This window comes from Vigna angularis, chromosome 5 (genome assembly GCF_016808095.1).
Source record: "Vigna angularis cultivar LongXiaoDou No.4 chromosome 5, ASM1680809v1, whole genome shotgun sequence".
In the NCBI taxonomy this organism is placed as follows: domain Eukaryota; kingdom Viridiplantae; phylum Streptophyta; class Magnoliopsida; order Fabales; family Fabaceae; genus Vigna; species Vigna angularis.
The window spans coordinates 29321238-29338232 of record NC_068974.1 but is presented as its reverse complement, the minus strand read 5'-3'; the positions used below and the strand labels follow the sequence as shown (position 1 = coordinate 29338232).

The window sequence follows — 16995 nt, the reverse complement described above, 5'->3', positions numbered from 1 at the left end:
AAGAATTTATTATTAGTAGTAATATTAATTAATAATTATGTGGACTTTATTAGCAGTGATAATATTTATTATTTGACATGACAGGTGACTTTATAGACTTGATTAATATATACACAGTAATTTTTGTCAAGTTGATACGAAACAGTAGGAGAGTCCTTGAATGAAAGATCATAAACTAGATTAGATAAAAAGAAACTTGAAAGAGATACAACATTAATGGAAGAACATGGATTTTCTACGAGTTAATACAAGAAATGAAAGATAAAAGCAATTTGTCCTTGGCCTATATAAATTACTTTATTTGAAGTCAAGGGAACATGCACCATTTCTTGTGACCAGGGACCCAGTGTGGATATTTTGTACTGAAGTAACTGGAAACTGTCTTGGAATCCAGAAGTTCAACGATGGGAGCATATTTCACACAACGAGGTGTCTTATACTGATTTATGGACGCACCCTGGCTCAGAGCAAAGTCCATAAGCTTGTCAAAGGTTCCATTCTCCACAATCTTGATTTCCAATGCTCCAATGGATTCTGATACCCTTCCTTGTCTATAAACACTGTTCAGACACCCTTCAACTTCAAAGCAACACTCCTCAAAAACAGAACCTGGAATTGGGGTCTCGTCATTAGTGCTAATCTCCCAGTACAGAACATAGTGACCTGGGATCGTGGACGTGTCAACACAGCTTGTGTACTCTGTCAGTGATGCACCGAACTCTGCAAGACGGTTTGCTCCATTCTTCACAGCATTTTGCAGCTCAACTTCATCGGTCTTGTCAGAATCAATGCTCAAAACCACATTCTTTCGGCACACGAAGTTGAATTGAGGTGCCTTGTTCTTGAATCCCGCTACACGGAGTATGTCACCAACCCTGTACCTGTAAAGTCCTGTGATCGTGCATCATTGCATGATTGTTAGAAGATAAAGTAAAAGACGTGAGACAAATATTTTCTTAAAAACAATGTTTTCTGAAAAATTAAAAGATGAATGGAACTTTACCCGCATAAGTGGTGACCACAAGCTCATATTCTTGACCCAACTCAACATCCACAAGATCAACCAAAAGTTCCTGGTCTGGGTGAGAAATAGAAATATTGCCATGTCCCTTGGTATTTTCGAGTGGCAAGAACTCAAAGTAGGCCATGGTGGGAATGAGGGTGTAAGACACCTCACTGGGTTCACACAAAGGGTTCAAATTGAGGCCGAAGTAACATTCAGACGAAGCATACATGGTGCAGACAAGAGGGAGACCATTGCTGTAGTAATCCAATATTGGAATATACTGCGACATGGTTCCTGTAACAATAACATCAACATACTTGGTGTTTGGCCATACCCTAGTGATGATCCCCTTCCACGACTCCTTCATGCACTCAGCTTCTATGAAATCCGCAAGCTTGGGGTTTGGTTTGAGTATCTTCATGATGGCGTCTCTCAAAGATGAGTCACTGATTTCAGGGTCTAGGGTGCCATTTCTTATGTCACGGCACAAACTCACCCAATGCTTTTCTAGGAACTTGATGGCACGGATGAAGCCTGAGGCGAAAACTGCCCCAACACGAAGAACTTGTTCGTTTTGTGAAAGTCCACAAAGCATCTGAGAATACATGCTTTGGTAAGAGTCGAGGCAGAGAATGGACTCAATGGGGCTGGTGTAGTTTGTGTAGGGATCATATCTTTGTTTAGAGTTATTGAAATGTGAACTCTTGTAGTAACTGGTTAAAACTGGACGAGCTAGGAGCCCCCCTGGGGTTTTGGCTTCTGATTTTACGAACAGAAAGTACATACCCTTGCCTTTCTCTAAACCTGGAACAAACTGATCCATCACTGGCATCAAGAGGCTGTACAGTAATGATCTTCTCTCAAGTTCATCTTCTATCGTTGGCATCAGCTTTCTCTCCCCACCCGATGTTCCAGAGCTGAATTTAATCAACACAATAATAATCTTATTTCACTTTCATTAATCTTATCTCACACTTTTTCTTCTTCTGAATGTGTTGCTCATGGCATAGGGTTAAAATAGTAGGGAGAATTTACCAAGATATTGTTAAAATTTCTCACCATATTACTATTATTATATTACTCTAAAAATTTATAAATTGATTGTATATAAAAATTATCATTTTTAGAATAAATACTGAGAAAAAAACAATTGTAACCTATGGATGTAATAAATAATGAATTATGTCACAAGTAAAAAAGACAACGTACAATTAATTTGTAAGAAGGATCAATTTTATATAGAATAGCTTAAAGATGTTACTCTCTGTGTGCATATATACATGATTCTTAATTGAGGTGAAAGGTGAAAGAAATAAGAAAATAACAATAATTTTTCATTTTTAAATTAAATTATATTTTTATTTATTTATGAAAATAAGGTAAAATAAATTATATACGAAATATTATATGTAGAATACAAACTAAATTTTACATTAAACTATAATACAATCTTTATATATATTATTTGTTCCTTGTGATAGAAAAACCACGTGAAATTCAATTTAAAAACAACTTTATTTTTTGTAATAATAAATTAGAAATGAAAAAGATATTTATATCTAAAAATAAAAAAGAAATAAAGTTTATGTAAAAAAGAAAAAAACTTAGAAAGTGAAATAAATATGGCCCTACCCTTGTATCATGCCTGGGTTATTCTTAATTTCTCAATATACATGTTCCAGAGACAACTTATTTCACATCAACTTTTTGCACGTTCCTTTTACACTCCAGATTCTTTTGTTCTTTTATTGTCTCACACTTTCAAGCTACTACGTTTTAGCACATGAGATTCTCTACAACTGAAGAAAAAGGAAATGATGTAAAAATAAAGACGTCTATTCTAAAAAAAGGAGTGTGCTGCACCGTAACTACAAAATTTATTTTTTATCTTTAATTTAATGTCACTTATTTGATATTTCTCTCCCATATAATCATTTTACATCATTATTAATATCTATTATCCCCTCTTTTCTCCTGCCAATCTCACTCCCAAAATCTACACTTCTTATAGTGTGAAAAAGACATTTTTCTTAAAACGAAAAGTGATATCATTAAAGTAGAGAACACATACCACCCTATTACAGATGAGAAAAACTGATGTATGTGATAAAAATCTAGAGTCAAATAATGAAAAAAAAGTAGGAAGAAAAAGGAAAGAAAAAATTAAGTGTATAGTACTAATAACTTGTACCAGCGAGTATGTTTCAGTACAAAAAAAAAGACACATTATATATGAAGAACAATAATAAAAGAGTGCAGGAAATTGAGGATATGGATAAAAGCAAAACATAGTCAGAAAACTGACCTAGTGAGGAACTCAGAAATAGGTTTGGAACATAAAATTGAGGAGGTATCACCATCAGCTATACGATCAATATCTGGCTTTAAATCCTCGTATGTGACAACAGGCATGATGTTCTTGAAACTGTCTCTGTCAGTGCGCCCATCTAAGCCATGGCGTTGAAGGTACTCAGCATGTGCGCTGGAGGAAAGGATCTCAGCAAGGACCCTCTTCTGAATTTCATCAGCGTTGCTAGTAACATCCTCAATGTATTTCAGTGCTTTATCGTTACTGCTCTTGGTGATGCTACTATCACTAGCAACATCAACTTTGCCATTTGGCTTGTTGTAGCTAGGAGCCTCAGGCATGGCTATAGAAAATAAGATATATGTGGTAAGATTGTGAGGGTGGAACAACAAAAAAAGGTGTTGATGGGAATGAGAAATGGAACTGGAATTGAAGCAACAACGTAGTGGAGATCTGACTTTGGAATTTGGACTTAACTGGGATGAGTGGGTTGGAAAACAAGACATAGTGAAATGACATATTTATAGAAAGCAGAGGAATGTGGTTAGAACTTGAAAACCACTTGAGTGTAGTTGAGAGACCAATGAATTTATTTTTTTGTTGAAACAGTGGAGTTGAAAATGACATACCTAGGAAGGTTCGTGTGCAAGTGTTGGGTTAAGATTAATGTTTTGTTTAAGTAGTAATGAAAGTAAAGTAACCATATTTACGTATGATTTATCAAAAGCTAAACTATGTTGTCGAGTACATTATTTGTGGACGTGATATATATATAACTAATCGACCTTCATGTGGGGCTAGACTAACTATTACTCTTTCCTAGGCCTTTATATATCAGCACGTCACATCAATTGCCACTGTATTCCTAACACTTGAGGGATACCAATGAATTTCTTAGCTAGGTAGATAGGTAGGGGGAAAGGCTAACTCTATGTTTTGAGTTAGGGTATAGGAAAGAAGGAGAAAGAGGTGGAGCAAGAAATAATGGTAAGAAATAATGTAACAAGATAAAGAGAGATAAAAAGAAATAAATAGATAAATAAAAAGAAAGGGAATTAAAAATATAAGTTATAATTCAGTCTTTAAAATTATAAATAATCTCACAAAATTTAATCTTTCAGTTTTGGCAGGGGCTTTTTCACTATATTTGAAATTCCCATATGATTATTTAAGCGATACACTGAGACCAGCTTATATTTAATTTAATAATTGCGAAATCATCGTCTTCAACTTAAAATTTTGAGATAATAAGTTGGTGAATTTTTTATATAATTTTTTTTCTTTTTCTTGATGTAAAACATTTAATTTCATACTTAAATTTATCACAATCTTTTATCTAAATGTATATTATAATTTTTTTCTCTAGCTTAAAAGTGTTTTATTCATCAATCATTTACTCGTATAATGTTTTTTACAGACGACGTGAATCATTAAATTCTCAGTAATAACAATAATTCAAGAAACATAAGATAAAAAAAAACTATTAACCAAAAGGTTTACTAGATTCATTTTTATTCTTACCCAATGCTTTTTTTCCCTTCACTAAACTTTTTTTTTAATAAAACTACGAAGAAGTGGAATCTGAAATTTCAAAAGCATCAATACTTTGAATACACTGATTTGATTTAGAAAAAATGATTCATATACTAAAAAAATTGACCAAATACTTAATATATATATCTAAAGAGAAAATGAAATTAATAAATCTATAAGACATAATATAATAATAAAATAAAATAAAAATAAGTATATATAAAATTAAAATGTATATATTATTATTATTATTATTATTCCTCTTTCTAATTCATACAGGCGTACTGGATACACGCCTGCATGTATTCCGCCGCTTGTTCGCTAAACCGCCACCGTCTTCCGTAACTTCCTTCTACTTCTACGCCTACGCCCCCACTGTGTATATTTTAATGTAAATTTCACGTTAAAGTATCACTCAATGTCCAAATTCCCTTATTATATTCTTTTATTTTGCGGCTTTCATGGTTCACTCCTGCACTGTATAAACTTCCTAATCCTATAACTTGTATTTTATAAGATTATTTTTTGTACCAAAACCATACGATGGAAAGCGACGATGATGATGATGAGTAGGAAGTATCGGAGACGTGTTATCTTTGACAAAATATACGGGGAAAAAGACTTGTGCAATTGCTACATAGAACTTTCAGTGAAATACAGCACAGAAGTGCCATGCATGCTTCTGCTTTTTCCTCAAAGACTTATCAGTTGCGCCATTAAATGGTTTTCTCTGTTGCGTTAGTTTCACTCTAACTCCCTAACCATCCAATTCATCCGACACCTGCATGCCCAAAAATGAAAAGATTGAAACTTTTAGTTTTATTTTCCAATCAAGATGATCATTATCCAAGACAGATAAAAGGGTTGGCCCCCATTTTGCCACTTCAAAGTTGTACCCTAATTGCTCAATTATATTCCAGCAGCCATCACGGATTCATTATCCACGTGCCACACCATCCTCCTCCACTCAACTAGGGTTTACTTCAAAGTCTCTGTCCCCAGCTTTTGCTTTTCATATAATTCAAATTATACATAACTATAATGATGCTTATTTTTTACTGAAATTTTTTGAGTTATTACACTAAACCTGCAGAAAAACAAATTATTGAGATATATAGTTGAAGTAAGTACGTAATAGTTGCATGTAATTATCGAGAGAGTGGAGATTTTGTATTGCTTGCACGCTTTTAAAACTTATGAGATGAAGAAGGTGTTGACTCCAGTAGTGGACTGTGGAGGAAGAAACATCGGTCGACCTAGTTCTTCTTCACCAAGTATTTACAAGTCACTGATAATAATTACCCATGAAGGAAGGAGGAGGAGGAGACAGCTATATCTATGTGGTCCAGCTATCTCTCATTCCAACTTTTCTTACCTAAACTCCACTTTAATTATACATAACTGGAAAGATTCATGAATAAATATTATTTGAAAACAAAGAGTTCCTGAAAATAAGATTATGCAGAAAAGTTTGGTGAATTTTGTGATAAAGTAGAAGAGTGTTGGGAATAGAATAGAGGAGTTAGCACCAAGCTTAGCCGCCGGGAAGGGGGGGAACACCGTAACAAGGAGGTGTTGACTTGAGTGGTCCCACGCGGACATAGCTCTTGCTGTCTCCTTCGCGCGTGTTATGGTCACTTTCAAACTCCACGTGTTTCTTACCTGTTAAACCCTTTTCCCACTTTTCCAACACTCATCTTTCACATTAGTACTTGCTTAAGCACCAACACTCTCCACTTTTATTTTTTCATCACTTCAACAGTGCTTATTCCCCAAGATCTCATTTATAATGATAAACAGAGTTCAAATAATAATAACTTGTCATCTCACTCCACTTAACTTATCAACTTCTACTACCTTGAATTCAAGGTGGAAAAAAACAACTTCACCCACCTAACCCACCTCAAACTTCACAATTTCACAACATTGTCAAACAAGTGATGTTCTTTTGAAACTAAGTTGTTTTTCTTGTTGTTTTTTATTAATTTTCCTGGCAATTTTTGACAAATCAAGCTGGCAATCCACCTCTGAATAAGATGAGTTGTATTTCTTAACCCACTTTTTGTCGATTTGTCCGCCCAATTAAGGCAATTTGAGAGCGAAATCAAAAGCAGGTTACATGATTTGCTTTCATTATTCATGACAAATTTCAATCAATAATTTTAATTTCTTTTCCTCCCGTAAAAAAATATTCATTTGATATGCACGACCATATAAAAAGCTTAAGTTACTAAAAAAAAATAATACCAATGAAAGAAGATGTCAAAACCATTTAAAACGCACCCAAAATTCCTCTGAACGGACGACAGGTGTCAAGCGAAGAGGATTCTGAAATCAGATAGTGGGAGACAAGTGTGGCAGAGGAGAGGCCGTTCGTCCTTGACGTGGTAGCAAAACTCAGTTTTTCAAAACTCACGCCACTCCCTCTACATGCAACCTCCTTCCCCAGAACTTTGAAACTTCATTTTTCTCCTCATTCTCTCTAAAAGCTTTTCCTTCTCTCTACAAAAACACTCACTTTCTCTTCTCCGATCACCACTCAGGCACCGCTGGAGCACTCCCGACGTCAAGAGCTTCCAGTTGAACCGATCAGTTTTTGTTTCTGAAACTAGTAAGTCATTTTCTCTTTAGAACGTTCATTCTTCTTACACATACGAACTCAGGTTCTTGGTTGCATGAATAGGTCACTTTGTTCTGAGTATTTCTGTTTTTCCTGGTTGGTTTAGTTTGTAAGGGGTGATCGTCGAACTCTAAGATTTCAGTAGTGAGGAGATATATTTCTGCATTGTTGAACGTTCGGTCACGCTCAGAGGTAAGGGAAGCTTATTAATTTAATTTGTATGTTACTTGTATTGCATGAACGTTCGTTGAATTGACTGAATTAATATGATATATGATGGTTGCTATGTTTGGATTTTATGAAGTATGAAAATTGACTATGATATGAATGTATGAAATTATTAAGATATATGTTGAGAAATGAGTTGAATATAAATATTTCTAGTATGAAATTTCCCCTATGAAAGTGTACGTTTGTCACTGAACGGTCCTTGACCGTTCGGTTTTTCTAGTGAACTTGGTTGGAATCGGATTCTTTCATTTGGGAAGAATCCTAGTTGAGGACGAGCGTCTTCGTTTCGTAATACTGTGCATGAGCGTTCGGCCAAGCATAGTTGTGTCTTGGTATTCAGTTATAAACTTAAGTATATATATATATATATATATATATATATATATATATATATATATATATATATATATATATATTTGTATATTTTCGTTGATTCTTAAACACTACTCCAAATGGTATCTTATTATATTTATCAAGCCTTCTACTATAAGTTTAGTAGTGCTCGGTCTTACACCAAACGTTCGTACTGAGTAGTGCTCGGTCTTACACCAAGCGCTCGTACTGAGTAGTGCTCGGTCTTACACCAAACGCTCATTCCCTTTTCTTTTTATAATCTATCTTGATGAAAATAGCATTTGTCCATCTTCAATAGAGTTCTCTCTCTACCGTGTTCGGTCATTGACTGGCATTCGATTTTCTTGATGTTAAACTCAAATAAGTTAAGTATTTATAAGCGTTCGGTTTCTTTACGTGAATTCTTCTAAGTATTATTCCTTGGATGTCTTGAAGAGTCTGTATCCATTGGTTTCGGCCTAGAGTATTAGCACTTGGCATGATCTTTTCGGTGTTCGGTTTGAGCTCTCAAGAGTCAGTTCATTTAATTGACCACTTTGTAAGTAGCGTTCGTTTTAGTCGTTCTTGTGATATATAGTTGTACTCGGTTTCTTTCTCAATCCGACAGTAACCCTCTCGGTCTTAATCTATTCTGGAACTGAAGACCTCTCTGTCTTGCTCCAAGTGTTCGTTATCATTCTGAGTTAGGATTGAACGTTCGGTATTTGGCGTCCTTAATAATCTTTTTATGAAGGTGAAATTGAGATGATTGATAATGAAAGATGAATAGAATGTGATATGGATGAAATGTTTTGGATTATGGACGAGCGTTCCGGGGAGGAATGACTCATGAATGTATATTGGAATTGGTAAAGTATGAATGTGGGCATGCTAAGCTGGCGATTCATCCTGATGTTCCGTGATTACTCGTCCTCACGTATAGGAGGGTAAGTCATGTGTGGGAACGACAGGAGGTCCTATTCCTTATGGTTAATTTGGACAGATAGGACTAACCTCGGGTGGCAGCTATTGAGGGTATCCCAGTTACTACATTACATCACCCGGGTGCACGAACGTCGTAGCTACACAGATTTCATACAGTCCGAACAGTCAGTCTAGTATTAGGCTTTGTATGAACGAATGATGAATTTATCTTGTTTGGTTGATTGTGTGAAATATATGTTTATACATGAATTAAATTATATAAGCTTACCCTATTTCTTGTCTTGTCATGTATTCCCGTTCTTTCGTCCTTGTCATTGCGATGATCACCCTGTGGGTGGAAGCAGAAGGAGACGAGCTGCTGGAAGAGGCGCTGGAGGAAGATAACTTAGTAGAGGTAGAAGTTAAAACCGAGCAGTAGAACCGTTCGGTCAATAGTAGTATGATAGTAAGGTGATCACTCGATCACCTTTTCCCTTTTGCTTTTGCTTTGACCGTTCGATATAAGCTTTTTGTAAACTGTTCGGTCAGAATTACTTATGACGTTCGGTTTTTAGTTTCTGGTCTTTCTGTAAGGCCGTTCGGTCACGACCGTACGTTCTCTTTAGTGTAAGACTAATCTATAATATTATTCAATGTAATTATTCTATCATATAGTTTTAGATTGTATTTTTGGGATGTTAGAGAAGAAGAAGAAGAAATAAATAATTTATGGGGGAAGGAAAATTGAAACAAAAACTTAGTTTTACACTTACGCGTAACAAGAATTTTGTTTTATAAACTTCTTTCTTTAGATCTTTGAATTAGCACAGTAATTGAAAATATAGAAAATGTAAAATAAAAGCTCAAGCAAATTTATAGATATCAAATAAAGAATTAGAAGGTGAAAGTGTAGAAGCTTATCTTGAAGAAAACAAAAATATCTATATACATGAAGAAAAATAAAAGGTCAAAAATATATGAATTGGATAACAGTAAGAATTATTTTTTAGAGAAGAGATAAAAAAAAACTGAAAAATTGAAGAGGACTGAATCATACATCAATAACTTGGAATAAAAATAGCTTATAATTAATTGAAAGGGACTGATGTAAACATTTCCAATAAATATTTACTCATCTAATTCACATGTTAACGAACTTTCATATAACATTTGGACACACGAATGAAATTTATATATTTCTTCTTATAATATATATATATATATATATATATATATATATATATATTTGCTTATAGAAAATTACTAAAAAGTTTCTTCCTTGGTTCTCTTGCTGCAATATGTCAGAAGAATAGCAGCATTTTCTTTCTGAATAAGTGTAAATTTCAATGATCATATAATACTTTTCACTGTATATTGGTTAAACAGTAACACACAGACATCATTTTCCATAAGGGGCACTTGCCGCTTGACAAGGCTAGTCTAATAAAAAAAAGAAAATTTCCCATTTTTGGATACACAACGTTTTAAATCTCACTGAATAGTGTGGATGGTATCACATGAAATGACCTAAATGTTAAAGGGAAAATAATAAACATAATACCACAGATTTTAAACGTGTTAAGGTTCAGCTGCTTCAGTCGGTGAAATCGTATTAGTGCTGAAGGGGTTTTCAAAAGTGTCACAGTCACATGAGATGATATCTAAGAGACAATGTTCGACAATGTTACAGGTAGAATCAGCTGTACCTAATGAAGGGCTAACCAAGATATTATAAGAATTATTAATGTATGGAGGGATTTAGCAATGTCATCTTTTCATGTAAGAATTATTAAAGTATTAAATAATTTAGTACTAATACGTACGTTGTTTTTAAATTTATAAAACTTAGTAATAGTTATAATAATTGTTGTTGAAGTATGACATTTGCCTAATCAACAGAATCATTATGATGGTGTAGAACATAAGAGGCAAAAGTGATTCATTAAATCTGGATACATATCATAGTTCAGTAATCGCTAATGTTCTGCTGTATAATTTCTCTCTTTTTTTTTGTACTTTGCGGTAATAAAGTTTCCCTGATTACCTAGCTATATATAGGTATAGCTAAAGAAACACTATTTCTCTGCATGATCAAATAATCCACAAATGCACTCCTTTCTATGCATGATGTACGAAAAATGAAGATCATTCACTTCAGGTGCGTCTGTGTAATCTTAGTTTCAGAGATTCAAGAACATCGAATATAGACTTATACTGTCTCGTAAATGTATCAAAAGAGAAATAATAATCAGAAGAGAAGAGTGTTGTTAAAATTTATTAAAACTGATAAAATTATTAGGTATACGACAGAAAACATAAAATTTATTAATTTGCAATGAAATTAAGCTAAAAAAGTATACGACAGAAAAAGGGTTTATGATGATCTGAATATTTACTAACCACAATTTTCTCTTTCCATTACACATATATCACATCATTGTCTGACATTCATTTCTCACCTCTTCTAGGTTGTGTTCGTTTTAAGAGAATTTACTGTTTAGAAAGATTTGCGAGCGAGTAATTAAATTTGTTATGCACGGACGGATTTGCGATGAAATGCGGGATGGTCGCACTGTTCACTCACTCGCAATTGTGAAGAGATTTGAGTGGATTTTTGTGGAAAAGTCGCATGTGCCCTCTAAAGACGAGGCGACGTAATCGGTTACGGCATACGTAACCGGTTACGCATACCGGTTATGCAATTGCGCGAGGGTCGAACAGCGGAAGCAACTGGCGGTGTCTCGGGCCACAGCTCTCGACGGCAGACTCGGTAGAGGCACGGCGAGGAGAGGCGATAGTATTTCTCTCTCCCGCGTGACCAGCAATGGTCCTGGCCTGGTGGCATCGGTCGCGGCTCGCGATGGTCGGCTCCCTCAGGTGGCGAAGACGCGAAAAAGACGAGAGATAGGGAAGGTGGTGGCGCGATGGCCGTTTTGGCGCGGTGGCCGGTTTGGTGGCACGCAGGGAAGACGCCGCTTCGTCGGAGTTCTGGGCTGGAAGGTGGCGTGGTGGCTGGATTCGAAGAAGCGCTGGCGACGTGCTGGGCCGAAGAGAAGGGCGCCATTCTTTCTCGCTCTGGGGAAGGGTCTGTGAGAGCAAATAGAGAGGAAGATGCTGAACATAAGATTCCTAAAAAACGAATTGTGCCAAACTCTGAAACAAAAAAAAAGATATATTTTCCTTGCACCCTCAGCTTTCCTTGCACCCCATCTTTCCTTTTCGAAAAAAAAAATATAATACTTATTTTGATATTATAATTTAAAAAATCTACGTCTTAATAAAATTGAATATATTATATTTTTTAATTTATTAAAAATAAGTTGATTATTTAATTTTTATAATTTTTAAACATTAATTTTATAAATTATTCATATTTTTTTTTATAAATATTTTTACAATTAAATATAACATTTATAAACAACATTTTATATTAATTTTATAATTAGGGGCATTTTGGTAATCTTTAATTTCTATCAATTAAACTAATTTTTAAAATGTATCACATCAATCAAATCCTACACTAATTCTCACAAACTTTACTTCCAAATCCACTCTCAATTACTCACAAATCCACTAAAAAAAACAACAAAAAAATTACTCTCAAATCCACTCAAATCCATTCAAATCATCTCCCCCAAATCATCTCCTTCAAATCATTCCAAACGAACACAGCCCTAAGCATTAGCATAAAAATCGTTGTGATAATAATGAATATTTATTCTAAAATTGTCCTTTGAAGCTATATGGCTACGACAAAGTACAACGTTCTCCCGTGATTGGAATATATGGTTAAGAAACGACCAGTGAGATGAATATGTTGAATTGATTATTATACCACAACATTTGTTAACAGTAAATATAAAGCTATGCATAGGTGCAATACGTATATCAGTATCTGTCACTGATTCCACAGAAACTGAAATGCCGCAACTACAGCTCGTTAACTCTAATCAAAATTACTTCCGCTTATTATGGCTAGGCGCTAAAAGGACGGAAAAAACAAAAATGTTAAAATCTTATATTTTGTTTCAATTATTTAATTAAATCTTTTTAACTTTTTTATTTAATTACATTTTATGTCAAATCAATTCAATTTAATTTTTTTACACTAAATATATATATAAATAGCGTAATGCTGTCTTTGATCATACATATAATATATATATACATATAATATATATATATATATATATATATATATATATTTTAATGATAATGTTAGTATTATACATTGATGTTAATGTTATGTATTAATTTCAGTGTCATTTGTTAATGTTTTTTATTCTATTAATGTTTTCTATTCAATTCAATGTATTTATAATGTTGTTTCGATTCAAAATGAGAATAAATTAATAATTAAATTTAATTATAACTGATATATTTAAAGAATAATTAAATTTAAAGAAAAAAAGAAAATAAAGAATAATAAGAGATAGTATCATATGATAAAAAAATAGTTAAATTATGTAATTTGTCTTTATTTTGGTAAGAAAATTTTAAATCGGTTTCGTTTTTTTATATGTATTAATTTGATTTTTATTTAAAAAAATTTGATGCAATCAATTCTTTTTCGTTGGTGTGTATTAACAATGTTAAAATGGTCCAAATGTGAATTCATAGTTTCTTTTTAATATTTTATTTATTTCTTATATTTTTGAATCTTTTTAAAACGTAAAATATAAATATAAATAAAATTTAATTTTATTAAAAGTATTTAATAATAATATTAATTTTAATAAAAATATTTGAATAAAGTTAAATTTGATTTTAATTTAAAAAAAACAAAATTTTATTTTAAAGAAATTGAATCTGATTTATAATAAAACAAAAATACAGAAAACAAATTAAAACTAAAAAAATAACACCTAGTATAATAGTGACATTATCACTGTCATATTCTATTGTCACAGTTTAATAAAAATATTACAAATTTCTTAAAATAAAGATTAAATTAAAACATGTAAAAAAAGAAAAATGGATTTAAGATTTTCATAGTAATCATACTTCACACTGATTTTTGTTAAACTACTTCATTATGTAACCTTCCATTTCCAAGATTTGCATCTCACTTCTTTGTCTTTTTTTCCTCAGCAAAACTATGTGAACAAAGTGATAACATTAAAGATCTGCAACTCCACCAGAAATATTTAGTACTGTTTGTAGTGGAAAACTGTCATTCTTTGTTGTTATTTTTTGGAAATTTAGCAAGGAAAAAGGTCCCATGTCTTTGTTCACTTTCAATCTCTCATGTGCAAATGAGATGATATATATTGCTCAATATTTTTCTGGATCAAAATCTCTTTTTATTTCTATTTTGTTTCAATCATTCAATATATTTTTTAATTAAATTTTACTTTAAATTAAATCTATTCTATTTAATGTAAGGACCTAAAAATTTGAACCCAGGGTTATTGGGTCTTAATTGTGGCAGCCAGACCTTTAGCAATTTGGGCTCATGACCTTGGTAAGGGGGCTCTCCTAAAAAGAAAAGGCTGAAGTTCAATTGCCAATTCTCCTTTCTCTCTCTAAAACCCCCTTTTCCCAAATTCGTTTCTGCCTTCTCTCTAGCCTCCACACTGATTTAGCCATTGCATGTTCTGTTAGGTGGTACCCTAGCGACCGTCTCGTAGAAAGCTTCAAAACCATCCGATTGATTTTACGTTCTTCAACCGGTAAGTGACTTCCTCTTTTCTCCGCTATTTTCGAAATTTAGGGCTTATGGTTCTAATGCTTTTGTGCAATTAGAACTGTCCTCTTTTCGATTCCTGTCAAGTTTGAGCTCTAAGGGTTATTCTCATCACCAATGTGATGATTGTAGGGCACTGCTTAAGTTCTTCCCGGAGTAGGATACTGTTGAAAGTTGTGTTGTGTGCTAGACTGCTCAACTTTAAGGTAAGGGGAGCTAGTTACAATTTTAGATGATGTATGATATGCTTTTCAGATTTATTTTGCTTTTTACTGTTATGTTGTTTTGGTGATGAACACGTTTAAATTGTGTATGTTGGATCTGTGTTGACATGAAAATTCGGTGGTAGTGCTGTTAGAAAGGAAATCAAGTGTCTTTATGATCAATTTGGGCTATTTTAGAGGAAGTGAGGTAGGGATTTTGAGTAACTGAGGGCTGCAGTGTTCCTGGACTGTTTAGGCAGCCTAGACAAGTCCATTGTGACTTGTTAGAAACATAACAGTAGTCGAAAACAGGTTCCAAGTAGTAGAATCAATTTTGAGTCCCTAAGTTGTTGAAGTTAGTGTTTTGGGAGCTGAAAGTGAACTTTAATCACTTAAAAATGGTAGTAGAAATGCTTAGAATCATTTGGACAAGTTTAATTAAGTCTAAAACGAGAATTTAGAGTCTAAGAAGTTGAGAAAAGTCGTTAGAAATGGTCAAGGGAGGTTCTGTTATCATTCTGCAGAATTCTGCATAATTCTGCAGAATGCGAAAACTGACCGTTCGTCCATGTCGGATTTGGACGATCGGTCATGCCATGTGCTTAGTGACGTTCGGTCAAATGTTGGTTTGGTTAACGTTCGTTCGTGGTAATAGCGTTCGGTCATAATCATGCTTTGGTTTAGGCATTTAGCGTTCGTCCTTGTCTGGAGAGCGTTCGGTTTTAGGGGATGATATTAATAGCGTTCGGTCATAATCATGCTTTGGTTTAGGCATTTAGCGTTCGTCCTTGTCTGGAGAGCGTTCGGTTTTAGGGGATGATATTAATAGCGTTCGGTCATTGGTTTAAATAACGATCGCTCAAGTGTTGGTTTGTAGCGTTCGTTCATTCGCTGGTTTAGTAGTGTTCGGTCAGTTGAAGGTTTAATTAGCGTTCGGTCAGAGGTTGAATTAGTAGCGAGCGTCCATAGGTAGTAGCGAGCGTTCATATTTGTGGCGTTCGGCCTTGGTTTAGTTGCGATTGTGAGCGTTCGGCCTTAAGTTTGTATTCTTAGGTTTGAATCTTAAGCGTCCGGTCTTGATATTTGTTAGTGATCGTTAGCGTTCGGTCTTCAGGAGGTTTGATCGTTGAGCGCTCGTCCAAACAGTGTCCGTCCATTGGTTTTTTACGTTCGTCCAAACAGTGTCCGTCCAATGGTTTTTGACGTTCGTCCAAACAGTGTCCGTCCAATGGTTTTTGACATTCGTCCAAATTGTGTCCACCCAAGGGCTTTTGGCGTTCGTCCAAATAGTGTTCGTCCATTTAAGTGGTGATGTTTTCTGTTATGTTTCCTCTCATTCTAGTAAGCTATGTTATTTAAATATTTCAGTTACAATTTATGAATGCATTTTCATGTGATCCAAATTGGTTGAAAGTGTATGGTTATAAGTAGTTTATGATGTACATTGTTGATCCAAAAGGAATATCATGAGATTTAAAATGGTCGGATTGAATCGAAAATTTGGATCTCTCGGTGGGATCAGTTAGTGTATTGAATGAATGTAAGAGGCTTCCATATGGGGGGTTATCCCTAACACTCCAACGGTCTTTCATTCTCACTTAGAGAGCATTGACGCGTGTGGTGGGAGTAGTGGGAGGTCCTAGGGTAGACGCTATCACTGGAGGTCTATTCCGCGGTAACGGACTAGCCTTGTGTATGGTCGGGTGGAACCCCTCGGCAATGGCTTTGCAAAGCAGTAGAGGCCATCACAAGTGCACAACCCGCCCCAGCTCTACATACATTCTATGTCCGGACGTGTCTAGAGTGTTAACATGATAGGATGCTTGTCTTGATGAGTTTTATGAAATAAATGCTTGATTGATTGAAAATGAATTGTATGATTGTTTGAGACCTAGCTCACCCTTGCATTTGTATGTGTTGCATGTGTTTGCTTTCCCCTTGCGATGATCATCCAATCCTTTGGATGTGAGCAGTAGGTGATGATGTACCTTTGGAGCAAGCTTTGGAAGTTGAGGAAGACCCAGCCCCTAGTGCTTAGGATTTCTACTAGCTCTTATTTTTAAACAGTTCTTTATTTTGGAAGACTTCTAGCCTTCATGTTATCATAATCTGCATTTTTGGAGAATTATGAACTTGTACTTAAGTTTTAAA

General features: G+C 34.3%; 1 protein-coding gene and 1 long non-coding RNA gene across 2 annotated transcripts; one reads left to right on the top strand and one right to left on the bottom strand.

Annotated features, from left to right (window-relative positions):
• Positions 1–161: 161 nt before the first annotated feature.
• Positions 162–3838, bottom strand: LOC108339959 (indole-3-acetic acid-amido synthetase GH3.6-like). Its single transcript, XM_017577187.2, has 3 exons — positions 3312–3838; positions 1004–1923; positions 162–891 (listed from the first exon to the last, which is right to left on the bottom strand). The coding sequence occupies exons 1-3, from the start codon at positions 3818–3820 to the stop codon at positions 308–310; spliced, it is 2013 nt and encodes a 670-aa protein (XP_017432676.2). The 5' UTR covers positions 3821–3838; the 3' UTR covers positions 162–307.
• A 10641-nt stretch (positions 3839–14479) lies between these two features.
• Positions 14480–16879, top strand: LOC128196464 (uncharacterized). The gene is made up of 3 exons (XR_008248764.1): positions 14480–14627; positions 14774–14847; positions 16818–16879. It is a non-coding gene; the product is annotated as an uncharacterized LOC128196464 (long non-coding RNA).
• The last annotated feature ends 116 nt before the right edge of the window (positions 16880–16995 follow it).

Coding starts and splice junctions, on each gene's coding strand:
- LOC108339959 (XM_017577187.2), bottom strand. CDS start 3,820: ATGTCTTGTTTTCCAACCCACTCATCCCAGTTAAGTCCAAATTCCAAA. Junction 1,924..3,311: donor ATTTCTGAGTTCCTCACTAG/GTCAGTTTTCTG, acceptor GATTAAATTCAG/CTCTGGAACATCGGGTGGGG. Junction 892..1,003: donor TGTGGTCACCACTTATGCGG/GTAAAGTTCCAT, acceptor GCACGATCACAG/GACTTTACAGGTACAGGGTT.